Source organism: Leptonychotes weddellii, chromosome 4, assembly GCF_054177405.1.
Source record: "Leptonychotes weddellii isolate Sample4059 chromosome 4, ASM5417740v2, whole genome shotgun sequence".
Lineage (NCBI taxonomy): Eukaryota > Metazoa > Chordata > Mammalia > Carnivora > Phocidae > Leptonychotes > Leptonychotes weddellii.
In genome coordinates this window covers 72,778,414-72,804,430 of record NC_138372.1, presented here as the reverse complement: position 1 = coordinate 72,804,430, position 26,017 = coordinate 72,778,414, and the positions used below count along the sequence as shown (strand labels likewise).

At 34.7% G+C, this 26,017-nt stretch overlaps 1 protein-coding gene across 5 annotated transcripts in view; it reads left to right on the top strand.

Annotated features, from left to right (window-relative positions):
- The window catches only part of ARHGAP29 (Rho GTPase activating protein 29), a 59,967-nt gene that overhangs the window by 6,635 nt on the left and 27,315 nt on the right, over positions 1 to 26,017 (top strand). For 4 of the 5 annotated variants that reach the window (XM_081818827.1, XM_006738589.3, XM_081818828.1 and 1 more), the window contains 5 exons: positions 11,946 to 12,080; positions 21,919 to 22,015; positions 22,392 to 22,464; positions 25,052 to 25,100; positions 25,590 to 25,727. In XM_081818827.1, coding sequence (XP_081674953.1) covers positions 11,946 to 12,080; positions 21,919 to 22,015; positions 22,392 to 22,464; positions 25,052 to 25,100; positions 25,590 to 25,727 — 492 coding nt within the window. Of the gene's footprint in view, positions 1 to 11,945; positions 12,081 to 13,707; positions 13,833 to 21,918; positions 22,016 to 22,391; positions 22,465 to 25,051; positions 25,101 to 25,589; positions 25,728 to 26,017 lie in introns of those variants that run through there. The other variant, XM_081818829.1, reaches the window with a different exon arrangement.

The following is a 26,017-nucleotide window of genomic DNA, read 5'->3' as shown; positions in this document are numbered from 1 at the left end:
CATAAGAGTTCAATAAATATTTTCTGTGTATGTAAGATAAATACTCATTTTCTGATATATGTTCTAGAAAGGAGACTAAATCACATCTTGTACTAAATGCTGCTTTTAAGAATTTATTTCTAACCTAATTTTCAATATGAAATGCCCAAAATAACTGGTCTTAAATTATAGCCTCAAAATTTTAGTATTTGAATTTTCCTTAAAACAATCACATAAATCATGTTTTTGAGACTATATATAATAGTACTAAAAAAAGTTGCCTATATACCTGTTCATTTTAATAGCTTGGTTTTGAAATCAATTATGGTCGATTAAATGGTAATAAAGTTTTCTTTTTATTGGGGAAAGGTATTCTAAATACATTAAGCATTATACTGGGAATAAATTTCTTACCAAAATGACACTATCTGCCATTTATTTAAAGAAGCATAGTTTTAAATAAAGCCTTGTTCTTAACTGGCTTGTTTTAAATTTGTTTTTAAATTTACATATAGTAAAAGTCATTCTTTTTGGTGTAAGTTCATAACTGGGTTAATTTTGAAAGTGAAATTTAAAATGATGCCTTGATTGACAAATCATTTACCTCAATTTAGGGTAAAATCCAATTTTCTTTAATTATCGATATAAGTGTTCATTAATATAAATAAGATTTTTATTTGTTTTATTTGTTTTCCTCAGGAGAGTTACATTGTTTATAAATCCTGATCTTGCATATTTATCCTTTGTCTCACAAATTTAAAATGATGGTAATTTAAAACATGTGGGACAACTCTTTATCTTCAGTTTTTTAATGTGAATTTCAATTTGTGAATAGATAATTCAGAGACTAAAAAGGATTGAAAGCTGATCCTAAGTAAGAAAAGAGAAAGTTTCTAAGTAAGATGGCAAAAAGAGACTGCCCCTTGAGATAAAAGTAGGCATATAGAAATACAGTTTTCATGAAAATTTAATATTAAAAATTTATAAAGATATTACCCTTTTTAAAAAAAGATTTATTTGAGAGAGTGTGTGCACAGGGTGGGGGAGGACAGAGGGAGAGGGAGACAGAGAGTCTCAAGCAAACTCCCCGCTGAGCACAGAGCATCACACAGGGCTCGATCTCAAGACTCTGAGATCATGAAGTGAGCCAAAATCAAGAGTCAGATACTTAACCAACTGAGCCACCCAGGCTCCTCAAGATATTGTCCTTTTAATAAGAAAACCAGTACTTCAAAATTTAAATACTTGATATTATTGCTAATAATAAAAAAGTTTGCCATTTATGGCTGGTAAATTAATTTTAAAAATGTAAAAAACATTTTTTGGATAACCAGCTCTCATTAGTAAGCCATGGGCAGAGAATTTTCATTATTTACCTTTGGATGTTTCGTTCTTTAATCAGAGTTAAAAGGATATATGAATGCTATCTCAAAATCTTGGATTTAACAAAAATTTGTTTTCTGTCTTTGGATCATTGTTATTAAAATCTGGAAATTTTAATATAGGGAGTATGTATAAACATATAAATTAACCTCATTATAAATAATAATTATGCTATATAATAATATGCTTGTGTTCAAATTTGATCATGATTTTCAGCTTGTTAGAGTATTAAACTATCCCTTAATAAAATTATTACAAGAATCACACGAGATATAATCTTCAGGAAAGCAGGTAAAAAGTTTAAAATTATGTAGTTACTTGAGATGGTATTGTTATATATGTTCCTATAGACTAGACATAGGCCATGCTTTTGTCTTCTGGGTATTGAGAACTTTCCCTGCACTTCTGCTGTTCTTTACTACCACTCTACTCATAAATTGGTTAGACAAATAAAAGCTGTTTCACTGTTTTTCTTTTGGAGTGAGGGAACCTTTTTAGTGGCCTTGCCAATATTTTGTCTTTTGCTTCCTTAAGAGGAAGGATGCCAGATTTTTGGCATTGTTCATTACCATGTCTGTTGGCTGTTAAAAAACTAAAAAAGTTAGCTTTTAAAAGTAAAGAATGTAGGTATACCGTTAAATCACCTTTTGGTATAATCTGAATAACATTTTCTTTATATACGTTACCTTTCATGAGGCAATGATGTGCAAAATCAGTCGACTGTTGCTTCAGGTGTTCAGTCATATTTTTGAGGCTAGGCTTAGATTAATATGTTTATGATTGGTTAAGAGCCACATTTTCCTTTCCTTGAACTTGTTATAGAAATGATTCGTCATTGGGGCGCCTGGGTGGCACAGTTGTTAAGTATCTGCCTTCGGCTCAGGTCATGATCCCAGGATCCTGGGATCGAGCCCCGCATTGGGTTCCCTGCTCCTCGGGAAGCCTGCTTCTTCCTCTCCCCCTGCTTGTGTTCCCTCTCTAGCTCTGTCTCTCTCCGTCAAATAAATAAATAAAATCTTAAAAAAAAAGAAAAAAAATGATATGTAATTATATATGGTGCTTTGCATTTTATAGAGTATTTTTACATACAGACAGCATTTAATCAAAGAGTCCCCACAAAGACAGGTACTTTTAGCCCCATTTCACAGATGAGTTATAGGTGTAACTTAGATTGTGTGATTTCATCAACCTCTTATTGCTGATATATAGTGGTTTCATTTGGAATCCAGAGGTCATAAATGCAGAATGGTGTGCTCTTTCCATGCTATCTCAACTGCTTCACATGGCAGGTACTATAAAAAAATACTACTGGGCGCCTGGGTGGCTCAGTCGTTAAGCGTCTGCCTTCGGCTCAGGTCATGATCCCAGGGTCCTGGGATCGAGTCCCACATCGGGCTCCCTGCTCAGCGGGAAGCCTGCTTCTCCCTCTCCCACTCCCCCTCTTGTGCTCCTGCTCTCGCTCTCTCTCTCTCTGTCAAATAAATAAAATCTTAAAAAAAAAAAAAAAAAACTACTAAGTCTTCATTATTTCATCAGCCAGTTCTTCAATGGGGAACATCTAAACCTGCACTATCCAATATGGTAACCTCTAGACATGTGGCTATTTAAATTTAATTAAAATAAAAAATTCAGCTCTTCAGTTGAAGTACCCATATTTCACGTGCCTATTAGCCGTATGTAGCCAGCAGCTACCATTTTGGAAAGTGAAGAAAAAATATTTACATCATTGCAGAAATTTCTGTTGGACAATACTGGCATAGAATCAATCTTAAGACTACTGAGATGAATTCTTGAGCTATAAATATTTTTTATTTCTATAGCATTAAAAGAAACCTAGAAAAAGCTGTTACTGGAGCAAATTTAAGAAAATGTTATTTAGAAATAGGAACTCTTGGGGTCTACTTAGAATGCCCTTAAGTTGCCTTTGGAGTGAGAGCCTTAATGCTATTCTTTGATTTGAACCAGCAGATCAGTTTCCAGCCAGGCTATACAAATTGATGAAATTGGTAGTAATGGATGGCAGAAAGCTCTGAAAAGAGAATCACACTATCTAGGTTCTTGGCCTTGTTCTGCTGCTGACTAGTTTTGGCATATGGCCTCAGTCATCTAATGATTTAAGAATGAGGTGCTACCAATTTCATAATTCTGTGATTCAGAATTTCATTGGAGTTGGAGATTGTACGTTGTTTTGAATATTGAGAGTTGAGAGCTGGAGAAGACAGCTAAGTATTTTTCCAAATATATAATGCATTTTTTAAAAGATTTATTTATTTATATTAGAGTGAGAGGGGGAGAGAGCATGCATGTGCAGGCCGGGCGGGGGGGGGGGGGCAGATGGAAAGGGAGTGAGAGAGAATCTTAAGCAGACTTCCTGTTGAGTGTGGAGCCCCATCTGGGGCTCAATCTCATGACCCTGAGATCCTGACCTGAGCTGAAATCAAGAGTTGATCACTCAACCAACTGACCCACTCAGGGGCCCTCCATATAATACATTTTAGAGGACACCTGCCTCCCATCAGTCTATAGGATTTTTTTAATGTGAGTTTTATGGTAACTTTCTTAAATGTGGGTATTTGTGAAATTTGTGAAAAGTGAGAATGTGAAGCTCATGTTGCCATAGTTGTTGAGGAACTGATTAGAGAAATAAGTGTCTTCCAAAGAGTTCTGTGGTAACAGGTAAGGTAGGTACGCAGTTCGTCTCTGCTCTTTTTATTTACAAATAAAAATGGAGAGTTTAATGTGGGACATCAGAGGACTGTGAAAACTCATGCTTTGATAGAATAACTGAGAGTGTTTGTTGATTCTCTGTCCACTGTTTATTTCCAGGAGGAGGTTGCCCTGTAGTCTTGTATAAGTAGTACATGTGGAATTTGAGGTTTTAGATTTCTATCCAGTGTCATTAAGATGCATTATGAATAATTACAGGGCCAGATTTTACATTTTATTTTAAAATGCTGAAGGTGCTCTGTTATACATATACTTTCTGTGTTTAAATACAACACTAGCAGTTAACTTACGTGCTGTGTAAATACCACTTAAGTTTATGGTTGTCCCCCTGAGGAATAATGTCTTCTTAATTCCAAAGAACAGATTCATGAATGTTAAACTCTGCGACATACCTCCTCATTTCAGGTAGAACACCATCCAAGGAGGCTCAGCTTCTGGGAATTTGAAAGGTGCAAGTCTTTTTAACTGGGCTAGAAAGAATAGTGCAAATTACTTAATTTTTCTGCTCCTCAGTGCTTGGAAGTATCCATTGCCATTGTAAAATACATTTGAAGGAAAATTGGTAGTTTGTCTAATACACTATTTTAAAACTGGAATTTAATAAAAGTTTACTGTTGTGACAATGGTGCCTTGTTTTTGTTTTGTTCTTTAAATAGGCTAGAAAGGAAGATAAAACTTTATCATCAGTTGCAGATAAAGTTCTCTAATTTTAAAAAAAGCTTTCTGATTTAAGAGTCTATCACTTTTATTTCGTATTTTGTAAAAACATAACTGAATCTTATAAGTGATAGCTTCTGATGAATTCTGTCTAGGTCCTAAATTTGGCAGAACTATAGTCAGAAGAGGTTAACTTTGTAAAGCAAATTTTTTTGAATAGAAGAAGTTAAATAAGTTTAATGCCATTAAATAATATGTTCTATTGTGAGAGGGAAGTTCTGCATAAATTTTCAAAGTCTCAATTGAAATCCTGTCTTGTTGATTAACTCAGTTTTACCCAGGCGAGTATACGGGAGGATGTGCAAATTTATTTCAGACAAATTTCAATAGAGTTAATTTTACCACTGGTGAATATTAATTAACTTTCATCCCCTATATTGTGCCAGAAATTTTGTGAAATACTAGAAAGCTTAGGTTGCTAGTCTCAGATATGTCCTTCTGCCATGTTCTTTTAGAAGTAAACCTCTCCAGAAGTGATTTCTAATGGATATCACTTAGGAGAAGTTCAGGTAAATGTTGATAGGTTATGACTTTGAAATGAATCTTTGAGGAATGAAGTATGAAATACAGGTAGCTCCTTTATGACATATGTGCCAGCTCTTAGGTGACTGCCTTTTTTTTTTGCACTTTCCTGGAATGGTTTACATCATTTAACACCATTTATAATAGTAACTGGCATATTTGATTAGAGGTTAAAGCCTGTTAAATCACAGACTGCAGAGTACCTGTCATTAAGCCATAACTTATTTAATCATGTTAACATATCATAGTGATTAAGAGCACAAATTCTAGAGCTAGAACAACTAAGGGGAACCCTCATTCCGACACTTGATGGTTGTATGCATCCTTGCGCAAGTTACTTCTCAAGTGCCTCCATTTCTACATCTGTTGGAAGGAGAGAATAGCACCTACATTATTGGGATGTTGTGAAGATTAGAGTTCATATATGTAAAGCTCTTAGAATAAGTGTTTTAAAATGTCAGCTATTATTATTTTTACAGTCCCCAAGTGGCTGGATAAAGAAAGCTGCTGCTCAGACTTTGCTTTTATCCTGTAAATTCAGAAGGCATTATGGCAAAAAAAAAAAAGGAGTTTCCTAGTGATAAGTTCTGAAACTTATTTTCCTCCTTGTTTTCATTGCTTTCCCAGAGAGGTTAAGCTGAATTAACAAGACTGGTTTTAAAAATTATTGTCAGTTTTTTAAAATCAAGGAAAACACCATGGTTTTTTTCATTTATTTACTTAAGCATTTCCATGAAGTGTTTGCAGTATAAACACTGTGGTATTGTGTTAATGCATGAGAACCAAAAAGTGGAGCTGGCTAATCTGTTTTCACTTGATAAGCTGAATGAAGCAGAAAATAAACGGCACAGATGAGTGAAACAATAAATTAAAATTCGGATTACCATATTACAGGGATGGTAGATAAACAAGCAAACGTTGGGATACAGGAGTTTTACTCTTCTAGGTAACTAGTATTAAGATTTTGGCTGAACATTATAGTAATTGCATAAATTATTATATTTTTATATTAAATATATCCTTAATTATAGATTTATTTCCAATTAATTTACTAATTTAGATTTTATATATAAGATGAAACTGAAATTTAACTTTCGTATCTCTTTTTCATTAGCCAAAATATTGTGAGACTTTGCTTTAAGTGTCTTTGTTGTTGACTGTAATTCTGTGTGAGACAAATCTACTGTCAAAGGTATTTAGTGTGGCTTACAGATTTACTAGAAATAATAGCTGTTTATGTATTAAGTCTATAAAGCAGTTTTGTTTTTGTTCATTTATTTGACATTCACAACATAAAGTAAAACAGGTGTTCTTACTATTTCTGTTCTACAAATGATTAATCTGAGATCAGAGAAACTAAGAGTTGTATATTTCAACGTCATTTCAAGGAAGTGGAAGATCAAGCATTGGAACACAGGTTTCTTGATCTAAATCTATTCTTTTTTTCCAAGTAGGGTCCATGCCCAATGTGGGGCTTGAACTCAAAACCCTGATATTAAGAGTCCCATGCTCTACTGACTGAGCCAGCCAGGCACCCCTGAATCTATTATTTTCTATGATACCAATCAGCCACTTACAGCTTTCTTATGTATTGGGGAAGAACAGTTACTAACTCATTGGCTTCGCTCATTGCTGCTACTATTTGGCGGGGTGGAGTGGGAATAGTATTTAGTGTTGGCAAAAGAGCTGCTTAAACTCCTTAAACCTTTTTTAAAAAAGTTATATTTTCAGTTTGAGAGGCTTTTTGCTTCATAAAAATAATTTGAGGTAGCTTTAGCCTATTATAGTGGAAAAGGACATTTGGTAAAAACAGAACATTTCTTTACCACTTAAAAATATAATTAAGGGCTTGCTAATTCATAAAGTTCCATTTGAAGTATTATCAGAATATACTGATGTTCAAGTAGTTGATTCATCTATTCAGGGAAGTTTATGAATCTTTGTAATTAATATTTTTAAAACAGTTGTCATGTTCATTTCTGTTGATTTGTAGGCTTCAGAAATGTGTTCAATCAAAGGAAATTGGAATTATTTATAGGGTAATTTGACATAGTTCTGAAATTTATTACTAAATAACTCAGTTACTGTTTTTTAGTATTTTGACTCGAAACGACTTCAATATCTGTTTATAAAGGCTTCCTTGTAGGAAAAAAAGAATTTCAAGTTGGTAAAACATTTATATGTTTTATACCATAATATGTTAACAGTTACTGGGATGTTTTGCAGTGATTTTTAAGAATCCCATAGCAGGGGTTTTCAAGATCTCTTACACTGTTAAAAGTTATTGAGGACCCTGAAGGTTTTTGTTTATGTGGGCTGTATCTGTTACTATTTACTGTTTTAGAAATTGAAACTAAGAAAATTGAAAAACATTTAACAATTTTGAAATATATTTAATTCCACATATTTAATTTCCTTGACTCTGAGAAGACCAGAATTTATTACCTTGGTTTATTTAGGCACTTAAGCCATTAGGGTTTTGTAGTTCTTGCTACCCAACACTAATTTTGAATATTGATGGTTGTTGGCACTCAAAAATCAAGCTCTTTGACCTGAGACCTTAAAATAAGGCAAAGTATTCTTATAGTATTCCCCAAGTGTATTTATATCTGTAGATTTTATTGTGAAACATCAGAGTATAGAATAGAGATAACTGCCTTTCCTTTCTCTTTTAAGACTAACATAAGTTAGGTTTTAAAAAGAGTACAGTACAACTCTTTATGGTATTAGGTATTCAGCCTTGGTTTTGATAAAGTAGGCAGAAGTATTACCATTAACTAGCTTTATATGTATATATGTGTGTGTACGTATATATATACACTCACACGTATGTATATATAAAACAATAGACCTTGCAATGCAAAACTGGGAAAAAATGTAATTATGTTATTTTTACAACTATTTAAGCTGTATTATTTTCCAGAAGTTTCTTTTATTTCAAAGCTACTAGGTTCCATTTCAGACCTAACCTATGTTATTAACCTATTTCTACTATTGCATTAACTAATAAAAATAGCTGTAAACATTTATGGTGGGCTTACTATGTTTTGGCCACTGTTCCAAGTACATTATGTGTTTTAACTCATTGAATCCAACAATCCTATGAAGTAGCTACCATTATCTTCCTTTTACAGGTGAGGAAACTGAGGCACACAGAGGTTAAGTAACTTGCCCAAGGTTTATAAACCATGGAGCTGAAATTCAAATTCAGGCAATCTGGTTCTAGAGATAATGCTTTTAACCAACCACTAAGCCATATTGTCTCAACTACGTAAACCTACTGAGGGAAATAACATCCACAAGTCTAAAACAGACGATATAGTGATCATTTAAGATAATTCCTTAAACTGCATATCACATATTCCCTAGGACTTGAAAAATTATAAATGAATTTTTTAATTATAAAAGTAATATATATTTACTGGGAAAATTCCAAAAGTATATAATATTCCTAATATCTCTTGCCCATCTGTATTTTATTTTTTAAATGGACTTTATTTTTAGAACAGTTTTTGATTTACAGAAAAACTGAAAAGATAAGACAGAGAGTTCCTATATATTCTTTTACCAGGTTTTTCTTTATTAACATCTTAACATTAGTATGGTGCATCTGTTAGTTAGTGAACCAATATTTGATAATGATACATTATTATTGATTAAAGCCCATAGTTTTATTCTTATTTCCATAAATTGTTCCTAATGTCCCTTTTCTCTTCTAGGATCCTGTCATATTATACTTAATTCTCATGTCTCCTTAGGCCCTCCTTGGTTGTGATAGTTTCTCAGACTTCCCTCATTTTTTTTTTTTTTTAAAGATTTTATTTATTTATTTGACAGAGAGAGACACAGCGAGAGAAGGAACACAAGCAGGGGGAGTGGGAGAGGGAGAAGCAGGCCTCCCATTACAGGGAGCCCGATGTGGGGCTTGATCCCAGGACTCCCGGATCATGACCTGAGCCGAAGGCAGACGCCCAACGACTGAGCCACCCAGGCGCCCCTGACTTCCCTCATTTTTGATGATCTGACAGTTTTAAGGAATACTGGTTAGGTATTTTGTAGGATGCATCCTGATTAGAATTTATCTGATGCTTTTCTCATGATTAGATTGGGATATTGGGAGGAACAGCTGCAAAGTGCCATTTTCATCACAGGTCATATCAAGAATAATTACTAGAAACATGATTTATCACTATTAGTGTCGACCTTGATCACCTGTCTTTTTTTTTTTTTTTTTAAAGATTTTATTGATTTATTTGAGAGAGAATGAGAGAAAGCACATGAGAGGCGGGAGGGTCAGAGGGAGAAGCAGACTCCCTGCCCAGCAGGGAGCCCGATGCGGGACTCGATCCCGGGACTCCAGGATCATGACCTGAGCCGAAGGCAGCTGCTTAACCAACTGAGCCACCCAGGCGCCCCTCACCTGTCTTAATAGTAAAGTTTCTCTAGTTTAAAGTTACTCATTCTGTCCCACTTTCTCTACTATACTCTTTGGAAGGAAGTCACTATATGCATGCTCCACCTCCTGAGGACAAAATATCTATATAAATTATTTGGCATTCTTCTATCCAGGAGATTTGTCTCTTTTCCTCCACTCACTGATTTATCAATCATTTATTTGTGTCAGTATGTACTCATGGATATTTACTTTATACTTTGAGTTATAATACAGTACTACTTTATTTGTTGCTCAGATTGTTCTAGCTTTGGCCATTAGGAGCTCTTTCAGTTGGCTCCTGTGTACCCTTGACATACCGTAGTCAGTGGGAGGGTCAGTTTTTTCTAAGCTCTTATTACTTTCTGGCTCTACTAGATGTGCCTAACTCATCCTGCATGTTTTCTGTCCCAGTCCTATCATCATCCATTTGTCTAAGGAGCCCTGATATCTTTTATTAGCGAATGATAGTAGGAACCAAGCTCAGGGTGGTAGTTGTGCTTGTTCCTACTGGGTGTCATTTCTTTTAGGCCCTTTCAGCGGACAGAGCAAAGAAATATATGTGTGTATACGAACCTGTGTAAATACACATATCTATAAATATTTCTATATGTAACCACTTGTGTCTGTATTAAGCTAAACATGAATTCTTACTGAAGTGTCCAACTGTAATCTACTGCAATATGAATCATTACATTTATTTGTAAATTTCTACTCCAACAGTGAGATGCCTGGTTCCCAACATCTACCATCCATTTACACAGTTTTTCAATTCCTGTATGTATGTATGGCAACATCAAAATTGTTAACCTGAATCCTCATTGAAAATGCTTTATCAACTAGAGTACAGTACTTATGTGCATTTCCTTTGCTTTTTTTAGTCTTTATAGACTTACTCATTTCCAGGGTCACTTCAGCCAGCACCTCTTCTCCTATATTTCTGTCATTAAAATTCGTTGGATGAATGAGTAACATTTTCTCCTGAAAGCACTTATATTCTCTCTGCTTCCATTACTCCTTGAACTATTCTTCTTTGCCTCTTCCTGGAATACTCTTTGCCCTGATGTACCCAGCTCCCCACCTTGCCTACACCTTTTTTTCCCTTGATAATACAGTTAAGGAATGGCATATTTGAAGGATATGGTAGAGTTTTTCATTTTTGTTTTTTTTATTCTAAAGACAGTTTCTATTTCTAATGGTTATCTTTTCAACATTTCTGAAAAAGTTAATTGTATAAGATGACACTCTATTTAAAAAATGGTTTTTGTTTGTTTTTTAAGCTATTTCAGGAGGAGGCAGTCTAACATTAAGAGCATGGCTTCTAGAATTATACTCCCTGAGTTCAAATTCTGGCCCCATGGTTTAGTAACTTGGTGAACTTAGGTGTGCCTCAATTTTCTCATCTGCACAATGGATATTTTAAAATTACCTAATAAGATTGATGTGAAAGTTAATGAGATAATAGCTTTTAAGTGCTTTTAACAGTACCTACCACATAGGAAGCATATAAAAAATGTTAACTATTATTAACTATTATTATTTAACTATTATTAAACACTAGTGCTGTATGTAAGCTTACAGAAAGGAAAATTGCATCAGGGTATTGCATTTAAAGTAGTTGTCTTTTCAGACTTCTGAAGATTACTTGAGGGGTTTTAAAGTTAGGATGATTATACTTTTTTGTATACCTAGGATGGCGATCCAGGAATATGCCTCTTGGTGCTGGCAGGAGGAGTAGCACTTCCCTTTTCACTTGCTTAGAGTTTTTTGGTTTGGATGATAAATTATATGACCACCTTATTTCCAGGGATTATAAAATCGTGTCTGCGTGCATCTGACCAGAGTTGGTGTAAATGAGTGGAGCAGGCTGGGGGATAGACAGGTAGGGACCGGGAAGGAAGGCACAATCTGGACAGCGTATTTAGACTGGGAAAACTGAAAAAGGTAGGACTAAATTGACCATAACTGTGAAATCCTTACTGACTTAAAATGATTATAGATTTTTTGAGGGCTGTATAAATTGAATATACTAATTGCAGTGGTGAAAATACAAGGGAACATACGGTAGGCAAACACTGGGGGGCTGCTGCTTCTGTTTATTTGAAGTGTGCTTCAAAATGGTCTTTCATAGTTTGCATTCCTGGAACTTGGTCTGGGAAACAAATAAATTTCTTTTTTCTTTAAGACTGTTGTGAAGAAGTCATTCATATACGTCTCGATGAACTTCTCCGTGTTTTAAAATCTGTAATGAATAAACATCAGAACCTCAATTCTGTTGATCTTCAAAATGCTGCAGAAATCCTTACTGCAAAAGTAAAAGGTAAGAAAGATGTATTAAAAGTCGGTTGGTATGGGCAAAAAGCATCTAAGTCATACATTTTGGTCCATAATGACTATAGTACCACCTCCCCACATGGCATTGGTATGTATATCAATAAAAATTATGTATACTTCGATATGTAGATACTCCCACTAAGTCACACCTAAAACTCTCTTCCTTTCAAAAATTAAAACTGCATTTGGCAGGAAGCAGTTTAAAAATAATAACTGAAATAAACTAAACAACTGACATTTAAAACCTACTTCAAAAGAGCATGCACTCTTTCAAAAAACTCAAAAAGTTTAAATGTCAGTTGTTTTGTAAGGACAGTTGTTGCTGGAAAATGGCCATTTGTAGTGACCCCGCTTAAAGGAGGGAGCCAAACAGAGAAAAAAACTTAATTGGGATCTTTTTTTGAATGTGAAAAAGAAAAATAAAATTATATACGGATGCACACACACATATATGTATATTACATGTGCTAAAGATCCAAGAATTGGGATTTATCCTCTAATGAAATGATTTGCCACCAAAAATATTTTATTAGAATCGATTATTCTGGACTGCAGTGTATAAAAAGGATTGAGGGTGAAAGGAGTATTTGAGACGAATGAGGCAGGGGGTTCAGTTAGGAGATCATTAGAAATAAGGGGCTGGGTGTGGGCTGACAGTCTGATCTAAGAAGCAGTAGTGTGCTAGAGGTGGAATATGGTTGTTACAGAAGAGGGGATGGATGTTGGTTTGATGGAACAGGACAGGTGGAATGTTGAGGATTAATGTGAAGTTTGTAGTTGAAGGTGGGGACTTGAGAGCTGTTGGTGTGTAGGTGGTAATGGAAGAGGACGGCACCAACTCAAGAGTATGCAGAGTAAGTGTGGGCTGAGTATGAGATCCCAGGGACAAAGAGAAAATAGAGGAGCCTGAAAAACACCTAAGAGATAGGGAGATGGTCTAGAGAAAGATGTCATGGAGTTTAAAAAGTGTGAGGTTCTAGGAAGTGATTGTCAGTGTTAAATGTCACTGATAAGTAATCTGAATTCAAGCAAAGTAACTATAGAAAGTGACTCACCATGGGTTGAATAAGGAAAGGAAAGGATTTTGGGGGGAGGGGAATTACCTGTTCTGAGTCTCAAAGGTTGGGTGGGCATTTCCTGGGTTAGGATGTGTGGAGGTTGGGGACTGTGACATAGAGCACTTTTGTAAGAAATCTGGATGTGAAGAACTTGGTGCAATTGGTGAACACATTCCTATCTAGAGAAGGCAAAGGGCAAGTGTCAAGGGATGAGGCAGGAGGAGAAAATAAAAACCTGTCAATAAAATACGGTCCATATACCTGAGAACCACTTCCCCTGCTTTTTGACATAGATTTATTGTACCTGAGTGGTTCTTTTTCTTTGTTTCTTTCTTTTTCTGTATTTCAAGCATTGAAACACATGTGGATGGCTTTAAATGGGAGAAATGAATAGTTTGTTGTGACTTTTAAAAATGTGCTTAGTAACCAAATTTGTTTTTAAATAGACTGTTTATAAGTGCCATTTAACTTAACTTAGGGAAATTTGCGTCTATAGATAGTAAAATTTCCATGCTTGGAAATAGCGACCACAGTTCATTCAATTGTTGTCAGTAGCTATTGTGTGCAGTCAGGATGTCCTGGGGAAGGAGTGTGCCTGTGTATAGTTGGTGTCCACATTCCAGAAACAGACTTGAAGAAAGTGGCCTCTCAGCTGCCTTGGAGATCTTTTTTCCTTTGAGGTAAAGCTATCGTTTGAATATTATCTCCCACTATGACTGTCTTTACCTTTGGGATTATTGTTACCATTTTACTTTTGGTTTGGGTGAAATTTAAAAGATTACTCTGTTGTTCCTAAACTTACTCTGTTTCAGTAAGACTCCACGAGACTAGAAAATTTAAAAATTGTCTTTTCGTTGGTAGAAGTTCCTGTTTTTAAATACAACCTTTCCTCCTTACTCTTATTGTTGAGGCCATCTAAGCGAAGGGAGTTTAAAAATGAGAAATATTCAGTGACCTGAAAAATCGAGGTTAAATTAGAACTTACTTAATTTTTTCTTTTAATGATAATTTTCAAATCCTGGAAAGGCAAGGGGGAGGTAGAAACCATTTTTGAATATCTATTCTGTGGCAATCTAGATGTTTTGCATATGCTCTCTATTTTAATATTTTCAAAAACCTATTAAAGTGCATTTTTATTTCTATTTTAAATGGGGGAAGCTCAAAGAAAAAAAGCTATCGTGCGTTAGGATCAGAAAGCTTCTGGAATGTGGAGATCATTTTGTCTTAAGCCCCTGATTACATTTCAAAAACAAAGATGACATGACTTGCTCTGGACATCTTAACTGTCGATGCATTTGGCAAATATACCAAGACATTAAAAAAAACACTTTAGAATCAGGGAGGTATAATTTTGTTTGTGCTCCTGTAGGTGTGGATGCATAAAGTCTGTCCACTTCCTCTGCATAATAAATGCATTGGAATAAAATTGGAATCTTTTGACTCCTCTTTTTTTTAAAGTATGGAATTTACCTTTTAAAGGTAATTTTAAAGCTTTAAATTAAATTAAAAACTTTTTTAAAAAAGCTCTTCCCCATTCATTCTAGTAGTGATTTGTATTTCCTGTGTCTCCTGTTTCCAAGCAGGAAGTTAAGTCTGACAAAATATTTGCAATATGGTAAGAGAGATACAGCTTATTTTTGAAGTAGATAAAAGACATCTTCAGCACTCAGTAATTTATTATGTACATAAGTGTTTGTGTTTCCACTATTTACAATTATTTTAGTCAATCTTATTTGTAATTTAAATTAATACGACCATTTATTTAAGTTTTTCATGATCTGTATTTTGCCCTGTATTGAAAAATTGACAAAAAAGAAACACAAGCTTTAATTATGCATCTAAAATTGTAGAAGCTTTGTGTCTTCTTTCTGTTTTGAAAACTTAATTTTTTAATAGGCAATACATTGAAATGGTTCATAATGCAAATGGCATAAAAGAGTATTTAGCAGTGAAGTGTCTTTCTTACCTCAGATGCTTAGCTACCCTTTCCTTTACCTAGATAAGCAGCAACTATTGCTGGATTTTTGTGTATCTTTCTAGAGACATATTATGCATATATAAACAATACAATATGTTCTTTTTTTTGCTCTCTTTTTTACACAAATGGTAGCATTCTGCTCCTTGCTCATTGTTCTGAATTATGTTCTATACATAAAGAATTCCCTAATTCTTTTGTTGTGATTTGTTTTTTTTTTTCAAAGCTGCATGGTAATCTGTTATGCTCATGTGCTATAATTTATTTTACCAATTCACTAATGGATATTTGGATTATTTCCATTTTTTTTCTATTACAAATAATGCTTTGATGAATAACCATGTTCATTTGTATTTATTTTTTTTATATTGCTAAATAACCTCTGCAGTGGTTCTGCCATTCTGATAGCAGTGCTGAAAAGGCTGATTTACTGCACCTTTGCCAACAGAGCTGGTTACCAAGCTTTGTCACCCAGTCTGATAGTAAAAATTGGCATCTCAGTATAGATTGACTTGCATTTCCCTCATTTTGAGTGCAGTTGAGTATGTTTTCATATGTTTTAGAGCCATTTGTACATCCTTTTATGTGAGTTGACCCTTTACTCATGTTTTTTTTTTTTAATGGTTGGCCTTTTTTTTCTAGTACTGATTTGTAGAAACTCTGTGTAAGTGAAATTTACCCTTAATCTTTGATATAAGTTGCACATTTTCTTTATCTTTTGATTTGCTTATGGTATTTTATTTTTGCATTTAAATCTATCAGTCTTTTTTATGGTTCTTGGGTTTCGGGTATTAGGAAGGACTTCCCTGCTCTGAGATTATAATAGCATTCTCCACTGTGTTTTCATTTAGTGTTTTCATGATGTCATTTATTAAATTTAAGTCCTTGATACATTCTAGAATGTCTACATGTCTAGCTTATTTTTCAAATAATTCATCTTTTCCCCATTGATCTGAGATGCCGTTTTTATCATAAATACATTAAACTGTCATATATATTTATATCTATTTTTGGACCTTATTTTATGTCCCATTGATTTGTTTAGTCATGTGCCAATACCACACTATCTTTATTGTAGTTGTATAGTATGTTTTAGTGGCTGGTAGGGGTAACTCCTCTTTCTGTTACTCTTTTTGTTCAGGATTTTATTTTCTCATCAGGACTTTTGAATTGGCTTATCTAAATTCCAAAAAATATCTATTGATATTTTGAGGATGATGAGTAAAATTTATAAATTTATAAACTTATAATTAAATTTATAAATTAGGGAGAAGTTACATATTTAGCATTTCTGAGAGTATAGTATGCATTTCATTTCTTCAAATTGTCTTTTGTGTTTCTCAGAAGTAACTTAAAATTTTCAATTTGTAAGCCTTACTGCATTTTGGTTTTTCCCCTAAATATTTTTTCCCCATGCATATGGTGAAAATTTGCCTACATTATATCTTTTAATTCAGTGGTTTGCAAACTGTGGGCTCTGATTTATGACATAAGTTAGTGGATTGTGACCAGCGTTTTTAAAATATGAAAGAGAATAGAAAAGAAAAATCAGAATGCAACACTCATTGTATAAGACTTAAAGATGTTTTGAAACTTCATAGGTGTTATATAACTAATAGCTATTATATGTGTATGGTATACTTGGTCATGATATAATATGTATTTCTTACTGAAGGTTGTGGTCAAAGTTTGAAAGTCACTAATAGATGCTATGTATGAAAGCTATTCATGTGATTTCTTAAAGAGATACTAAATGTGTCTCACTGCTTATTGTTGTGAATTAATAGGGAGCCCAAGGGAGACAGTTATTTAAACCGTGAGCAAAATTTTGATGCCATTTTGAAGAATGGCTAATAGAGAGAAGAGAGTGGGGACAGCAACACCAATTAGCAGGTTGTTAAATAATCCAGACTACAGGTAAAATATGGCCTTTTGAACTAAATGGCAGTGGGAATGGAAAGGAAGAAGGATGTGAGGGCGATCTGGCTGCGACATCTGTCACCCCATTGATCACCAGGGTTGATTCACCTGATCTGGCTGGCTAGGCAGGTGTCCCCTTCCTCCCTTGCTGCTCCATGTGTGTCCCTCCCGAAGCTGCGCGCTTGGTTGAAGAGGACGACCTTCCCCGATAGAGGAGGACCGTTCTTCGGTCAAGGGTATACGAGCAGCTGCGCTCCCCTGCTAGAACCTCCAAACACCTCTCAAGGAAAGGAAGAAGAAATGTTTTAGAGGTATTTTGAAAGCAAAGATAATGAGCTAAGGAATATATAGAAAAGAGTAGGCTTGCAGGGCAGAATAGAAGAGAGGATAGGGTTCAGGTAGGACATGTTGAGGTTGTAATGCTGGTGTTTAGGTAAAGCCTGGGAAGTAGGAGAAGAAATATATCAAACATACCATTGGAAATGTGGGTCTGGAGCTCAGAGGTGAGAACTAGACAGGTAGTTTTAAGGATTCATTTCCTTCAAAGGTATAAAAGTGGATACAGTTCTGTGGGGATAATGTGTAGAGAGGAAAGCCAAAGAGAACTGCAGGCTGGGTGGGGATGACTATATTTTGCCAAAGAGAACTGCAGGCTGGGTGGGTATGACTATATAAAGTAAAATTGTCAATAGATAGATACACAGAACATGAGAGCACTCATGTTACTAACTACCAAGCACTGTACCCTAGGTGCTTTACATTTGTTTTCTCAGTCATTTCTTTCAGTGATACGCCATGTTACAGATGAAGAAATTGCAGTGAGGTGATGTATTCAGAATAACACAGGAAGTGGCAGAGGTTAGATTCGAACTTAGGTCCGAAACTCTGAAGCCCCACGTTATCTAGTTACTATAACACGTTGCTTCTAAGAGTGCAAAATATTTCAGGGTGGAAGAAAGTGGTTAATATTTGCAGTAATAATAGCAGACATTATTGAGGATGTACTTACTCTATGCCAGACACTGTTAAACTCTGCATGGATTATCCCATTAATCCTCACAGCAGATTTTTCAGGTCAATACTGTTATTCTGTCAATTCCCATTTTGCATATAAGGAAGCTGGGACATAGAGAGATTTGTCCAAGGTTGCATATGTATTAAGTGGTAAAGCTGTTGAGAGTTGTAGAATGGACAAGTAGGATGAAAACTCAGAAGAAAAAATGCATCCAAGTTTGGCTAATAGGTTTTTGTTGGCAGTGTTGTTAAGTGGTTTTGAGTGAAAATAATATTTATTGAACATTTTCTTTGTAACAGGCTCTGTTCTAAGTTCATTCCATTTTCATAGCAGTTCTCAAAATACATATTGTTGTCCCCACTTTATAAGTGAGAAGACTGAGGCACAGAGCAGTTGTGTTAAGTCCCTAGTAGGAGACAGAGTTTAAGATTTAACCTAGGCAGGGCGCCTGGGTGGCTTAGTCGTTTAAGCATCTGCCTTCAGCTCAGGTCATGATCCTGAGTTCCTGGGATCGAGTCCCGCATCGGGCTCCCTGCTCAGCGGGGAGTCTGCTTCTCCCTCTGCCTCTGCTCCCCTTCTCATGCTCTCTCTCACTCGTGCTCTCATTCTCTCTCTCCCAAATAAATAAATAAAATCTTAAAAAAAAAAAAAAAAGAATTTAACCTAGGCACACTGGCTTCGGAACCCATCCTCTTAACCAGGCTGAGCAAACTGTTTCTGGTGGGCCAAATCTGGCCTGCTGCCTATTTTTGTAAATAAAGTTTTACAGGAGCACAGCCACTCTTATTCATTAATGTATCACCGTATCTCATTCATTTATGTATGGCTTCTTTAGGAATAGTTGCAACATACCGTATGTCCTGAAAAGTCTAAAATACTTGCTATCTAGCCCTTTACACAAAGTTTTTCAACCTCTGGTAAGCATTAGACTAGATGAAAAGCCAAATCCTGGTGAATTTTGTCATGACCCATTTATAGAGGTTTGGTAGTAAAAAAAAAAAAAAAAAAAAAGTTGGATGGTAGCTTTAAGAGGAAATACGGTAAAATGAAAGTTTTTTTCACAGAGGGAAGATTTGAGTATGTTAGTAGCATAAGAAAAAATAATGTCAATTGAGTGGGAGATAATAAAGCTACGGAGGGAGGTGGCATAGGATTTGGAGAATGCAGGAAAGAGTGGAAAGATTTATTACTGGAAAGGAGCCAAAGACTTTTCTTTGAAACACTGAGCAGAAGCAAAAAAGAGAAAAGATATTAGGAATATAGGACTGTTTTGAATTGGAGGCAAGGGCAATAATAGTAATTGTCATTTGATGGCTGTAACCTCATTCAAGTAAGGATGAAGATAAAGAAGGAAGATGGTTCAAATAATTGTCTTTTTGCGATTCACAATTACTACTTTTTAAATCTCCCAGTCATGTTTAGGGCTACGAAAGAAATAGGTAAGAAAGAGAAAGAATAATTACAGAATTTGCAGTAGTGTTATAAGGTGTCTTTTTTCTTTAAAGTCTAACAGGTTAAGGTTAGGAAATATAAGTAGGCTATACATTTTTGCTGGTTATAAGTTATTGTATATCGACATTATAAATTACTATTTAAAGTTTACGTTCCAGTGAGATTTTTAAAGCAGCTTTCTTGAGGTATAATTGATATTCAATGAAGTACATATATTTAAAGGATACAGTTTGATCAATTTTGACATAAAAAACCTTGTGAAACTGTCCCAATCCAGATGATGGATGCCCCTTGGTACTCCTTCCTTTCGGCGCCTTCCTGCAGCCCCCTTTCAACAATTTTGATATGTGGTGTTTTCATTTTCATTGTGTTCAGAACACTTTCTAATTTCCCTTTCTCTTCTTTGACCCATGGGTTATTAAGAAGTGTGTTATTTTAGTTTCCTGGTACCTGGGGATTTTCCAAAGATCTTTCCATTATTTCTAATTTAATTCCATCTAGTCACAGAACATCCTTTGCCTGGTTTGAATCCTTTTAAACCCATTTTGACTTGTTTTATAATATGGTCTATCTTGGCAAATATTCAGGGTGTACTTGAAAAGACGTGCATTCTGCTGTTACTGGACGGAGTGTTCTACAAATGTCCATCTGGTAGGGGAGTCTGATAGTATTGTTGAAGTCTTCCATATTCTTACTGATTTTCCATATACATATTCTGTCAATTATTGACAGAAGGCTATTGAAATCTCTGGCTATAATTAAATTTGTCTGTTTCTCATTGTGATTTTGCTTCATGCATTTTGAAGTTGTTTATTAGGTGTATAAATGTATAGAATTGTTATGTCCTCTTGATAAATTGACTCCTTCATTATTACAAAATGACTTTTATCCATAGTAGTTTCTTTAACTGGGAAGTCTACTCTGTGTGATGTTAGGCACTAAGCTAGGGCCATTGTAGAGCTTACCATGTTCGTTTCTTGTCTGTCAAGATTCTTGTCTTTTGTTGCCTTATAGCCAATGTCTTGAAAATTTTTATTTCATGTATTTTGTATGAGTTTCTTTTGATTGTTTCAGGCAGAAGTGTAAACCTGTTTTTCCATCTTGGCTAGAGCAGAAGTCCAAAAATAGCTTTAAAATTATTTATGGTGGTTCTTAAAGTTTTTCTTTTTGCTTGTATCAGCGATATTTAGAAGAATCTGATGAAAGATGTGGCCCTTAGCCCCTCATGTCTACAAAGGCTTATCCATGTAAAAGCTTGATTGTAATTTCATGAGGTTTAGAGGTTTGAGGCTTCCTTCATCCTGGCTTAGGAATTCTTGCTTTCCTGCAAGCATTTTCTACCCTAGTTATACACTAGAATCACCTGAGAGAGCTTTTGAACAAATTCCTATGCTCCACCAGACTTGTGAAATCTGAATTTCTGGTGGTAGGACCCAGATTGTTGTTTTTAAAACTCCCTAGGTAATTCTGCTGTGCAGCTAAACTTCAAAACAGCTTGTTTTAAAGCAAAGGATGGCTTCCTCTTCACTTGCTCTGTCTACCTTCCCTTTATTGGCAAGGATCCTAGGGAGGATGGGATACAGGGAGCCAGTTGCTCCTTAAACTCACCCTGAGTAGAAGCAGTTACTTTTAAAAAAATTGCCAATTCCACCTTCAGATTTTGTCTTGGTAAATTGTATCTGGGCTTTTAACAAAAGTGCATAGAGAAGAAGTTAGATTAAGAAAACTTTTTCAGTTATATTTCACAATTTGCTTTAGCAAAATGCAGAATGTTAGAATATCCCTATGGCAAACAAGAGACAGCAATATATATAAATTAACATGGACCTCAGAGCTTAAGAGCCTGTAAGAAATAAGGCTATAAATAAATAGGAATTTAAATTTTCTAAAGCATTGGGTGTTTATGTGATATGCTTTGTATATAGGATCTGTGTTATGTCACATGTATATTTGACTTCAGTTATTGGTAATTCCTAGTGAAAAATATATTTCATTTGACTAAAGTGGGCCGCAGTGCATTTAGCTATTTTTACAAATGCCATAAAGCAGTAAGCAAGAGAAAATAGCACAGAGTGCTTTTAATGAGAGGTCTGATGTAACATGGACTCTGTGACTCTGAGACGGATTGATTTCACATTGTGTCACTTTTTAGATGTGTCAAATTATGTAATGCATGGAGTAGTAGGTTTGGAATGCCAGCCACTTGTATGCAAGCTGATTCTTTTGTATGATTTCTTTAAAGAACTTGAACATCATATTCATTTTGTGTATTAGACTTTTCAGTTTCCTAATCTTTTAATGCTTCTAGAAGTAATGGTGAACTTTTAAGAGGTTAAATGACTTCATATAAATGTAGTTTAAAATATTTTCTTCCTCATTTATTGTAACCAACCTTTCCCTGTAGCTGTGAACTTCACAGAAGTTAATGAAGAAAACAAAAACGATCTCTTCAGAGAAGTGTTTTCTTCCATTGAGACCTTGGCCTTTACCTTTGGGAATATGTAAGTAGAGGACTGTCATTTAAAGAAATTTAGGCCTGGGAGTCTCAGAATATGTCATATCATTTAGTAGATACATGGAAAGTAAAGTATTAACCAATACAAAATATCACAACACTGGAAAATAATACATTCATTATTTCATTATTGTTTTGTTACTATATTCAGCAGTGTCTGTGTAGCTGTTCAGAAGCAGCATCCATTTGCAAGTGACTATGTGGTTTATGTGAATAGATTCCTAGGAGTTTATTTCTAAGGTTCTTACTTAAAAAAATTTATTCTAGATGACATGTTGAATGTGAAGCCTGTGACAGAGCAATGCAATGACTTGTCTTTTTATTTCTATTTCTTTTTTTTTTTTTTTAACTTCTCTGGATAGCCTGACAAACTTCCTTATGGGAGATGTAGGCAATGATTCATTATTGCGACTGCCTGTTTCTCGGGAAAGTAAGGTAGGCCAAGTTTGTGTGAAAGCAGAGACTTTAATATTTTTAACTTAATATTTCAATAATTTCCTGATCTTAATCTCAGCATTAGTCTTTGATAGTTTTCGAGTTGAGCAAGAGAAACAGATCACTTCATTTTAAATATGATAATTTATGGTCAGTTTCTGGAGCAAAAATTTAATTATACTTTCTAAGTGGATCTATCATTTTAAAGGAATATATCTGATAGTTTTATGGTGTCCTATGTAATGAATCTGTGTCATATGGTCCAAAATTTTAGTAAGTAATTCTTAACCATTTTTCTCTCCTGACATTGTCACAGTTCTTAAAGACTGGTGGAAACTTAGAAAAATAACACAAGAAGTAAAGAGGGTGTTAATCTTTTCACACATCCTATAGTTTATTACCATGAATCACTTATAAATAGGCTGTAGGTCCTCATTCTCCCTAAGAGCAGTATGTTAGAGGATTGCAGTTCTGATTCCCAGTTTATTTTTTTAAAAGATTTTATTTAATTATTTGAGAGAGAGAGCAAGAGAGAGCGCATGAGCCTGGGAGGGGCAGAGGGAGAAGCAGAAACAGACTCCCTGTGGAGCAGGGAGCCTGATGAGGGGCTGGATCCCAGGACCCCAGGGTCATGACCTGAGCCAAAGGCAGTCGTTTAACCTACTGAGCCACCCAGGCGCCCCCCGATTCCCAATTTAAAGAAAAATTGCCCTGAAATAATAGAATATGAAGAATGTTTGTAGAATATTGCTTTAAAGACTTATAGTAGTAATATTTTTATTTGACTAAAATTTTTTCACTAAATGCAAGCTGTTTTTAAAAACTGCAGTAGAGACATACGTTAATAATTTCTTTTTAAGGATGTTCAAATCCAGAAGGAGGTCAACAAATATTTGGAAATGTGCCAAGTATTTGTGTTATATCAAAGTAATATAAAAATTGCAGGTCTTTCTTAAAATGATACAAAATATGAATGACTAATTGAAGCATTTGTTATATGTACTATAATAATGAGAAAACAATTGACTATTTCTGAAGTCATCCGGTGATGAATCAAGGATAGTGTATAAACCATATCAGTAATGAAGAATTTTAAGATCCTTAAATATTTTGCTATTGTTTATAATTTTTCTTCAATTTTATCTTTTCAAACATACTACTAATTTAGAAGATATAATAATATTATATCTGTGACAAGGCTCTGAAGAATTAAAATTTTAGGTGTGAATCATATTTCCTGTTCCTGTTGGCTCTATTGTGTGCACATATTACACTAATTCTTAATAGGAAAATACTTTTTCCTTTTTTTCTTTTGCACCTTATTTTCCTTCTTGCAGTTTTTAATTAACCCTAGAGATTGAGCTTTAAAAGTCCATGATGAGGGGCGCCTGGGTGGCTCAGTCATTAGGCGTCTGCCTTCGGCTCAGGTCATGATCCCAGTGTCCTGGGATCGAGCCCCGCATTGGGCTCCCTGCTCTGCGGGAAGCCTGCTTCTCCCTCTCCCCTCCCCCTGCTTGTGTTCCCTCTCTCACTCTGTCTCTCTCTGTCAAATAAATAAATAAAATCTTAAAAAAAAAAAGTCCATGATGATATAATGCTACTAATAAAACTACTTTGGTGAAGAGTTTTGAAAAATACTTTAAGTAATAATTGCCATTTATTTAATAGTGTTTATTATGTACCATGCCCTATGCTAAGCCTATATCATCTTAAGCCTTAAAGGAGCCTTATGAAAGTAGTGTTCTTATCCCCATCTTACAGAAGGGCAAACCAAAGTTAAGCCTAAATATATATAGCCCAGTGTCATGCAGCTACTAAGTGATAGAGCTGGACTTCAAACCCAGGTCTCTTTGATCCCTTTTGCATTGAATCCCTGCATAGTCTGTATTGCCCAACCAAATAGATCACATTTGTTTAAGATCTCACAATTTTGGTAGATATGTTCTCCTGCACTGTCCAGTAAGGTAGCCACTTGACACATGTAGCTCTTTAAACTTAAATTAATTAAAATAAATAAAATAGAAAATATACATTACATTACATTTACATTAGCCACTTTTCATATGCTCAGATAGCCACATGTAACTAGTATCTACCTTACTGGACAGCGCAGATACAGAACATTTCCATCATCATAGAAAGTTCTGCACTAAGTTGTCCACTAGACTTTCAGAGAAATGCTTTTGTCATATGATAAAACGGTAAAAGATGGCTGGAAGAAACAGGTCTTTGTCTTCAGTTTAAGTGATAATCTATTTAGATTGTTTCTATAACTTCCTACTAATATTTTTGAAATCTGCAGAATCATTTAAAGTTTTGAATGGATTTATTAATGTTAACTAATGCTGTTAGTAAACAATGAGGTTGTTTATTCTTGGATTTTGAGAACTGCAGTTGTAAAAAGGTATGTAATTCTTGTAAGATGTAGTAGCATTTAAACAGATTTCTTAGGCCCTTTGAGTTCTAAATACTTGAAATTCTTTAACAGGAATTATGTCCCAATAACAAATTAGAGTGAAAAATTTCTGAAGCAAAGATCTGTTATCTTCTGCTCTAATCTTAAATTTGTTTTCTTCCATGTTGTAAGTCTTTTGAAAATGTTTCCGTGGAATCAGTGGACTCATCCAACGAAAAAGGTAATGCTTTTGAGGTACTTACAATCTTAGTCAAATTTTTTGCAGTTCCCTCCTTCCTTTCTTTCTTTCTTTTCTTTCTTCTTCTTTTTTTTAATCACTCCCCAACCCCCTGCAGTTACTTTCAATACATGTTTTGAATTACTTAATCGCTTCTTGCTCAGTAACCTAAGTATTCATTTTTAACACAAAATGATGTGTAAAATTTTGCATAAAAACTTAAGAAAAAAAACGTGCTAGCATAAATAGATAATATAGAGACTGATCAAGAATTATACAGGGTTTATAACTTGATGAATAATAGAAATACGTATTAAGATAAAAAATATAATTTGAAACCATTTTAAGTTTAAACTGTGACCTTTAATTCTAAATTTGTCACTTGTATTTTTTTTAAACAGTTTTCATTGAAGAACATCTTAGGATTTGAATGCTTCTTTGTTTAGAGTTATGTGCTGATATTTAATATATACTTGATATTTTTATTTTCAGGAAATTTTTCTCCTATAGAACTAGACAGCGTGCTATTGAAGAACACTGATTCTGTAGAATTGGCTTTGTCTTATGCTAAAACATGGTCAAAATATACCAAGAACATAGTTTCATGGGTTGAAAAGAAGCTTAACTTGGGTGAGTTGCCCTTTGGGGCATCTGATTAACTTTGGAGTGTAAGAACTAAATTGTTTGCAATTCATTTTCTACAGACGATGACTAATATGATTCCAAATTAGTAGCTGCTTCATTGTAGTGAATAAAATCATTGTCCATTTTCTCTTCTTGAAATAGGAAAGACTCTTCTTACAATAAATGTACTTATTGAACATTACTGTGGGCCAACCACTTGATCTGGGGACACAAAGACAAATAGTACACTGTCTTTGCCTTTAAGGAAGTCATACTGCATTGGGCAAAAAGAAATG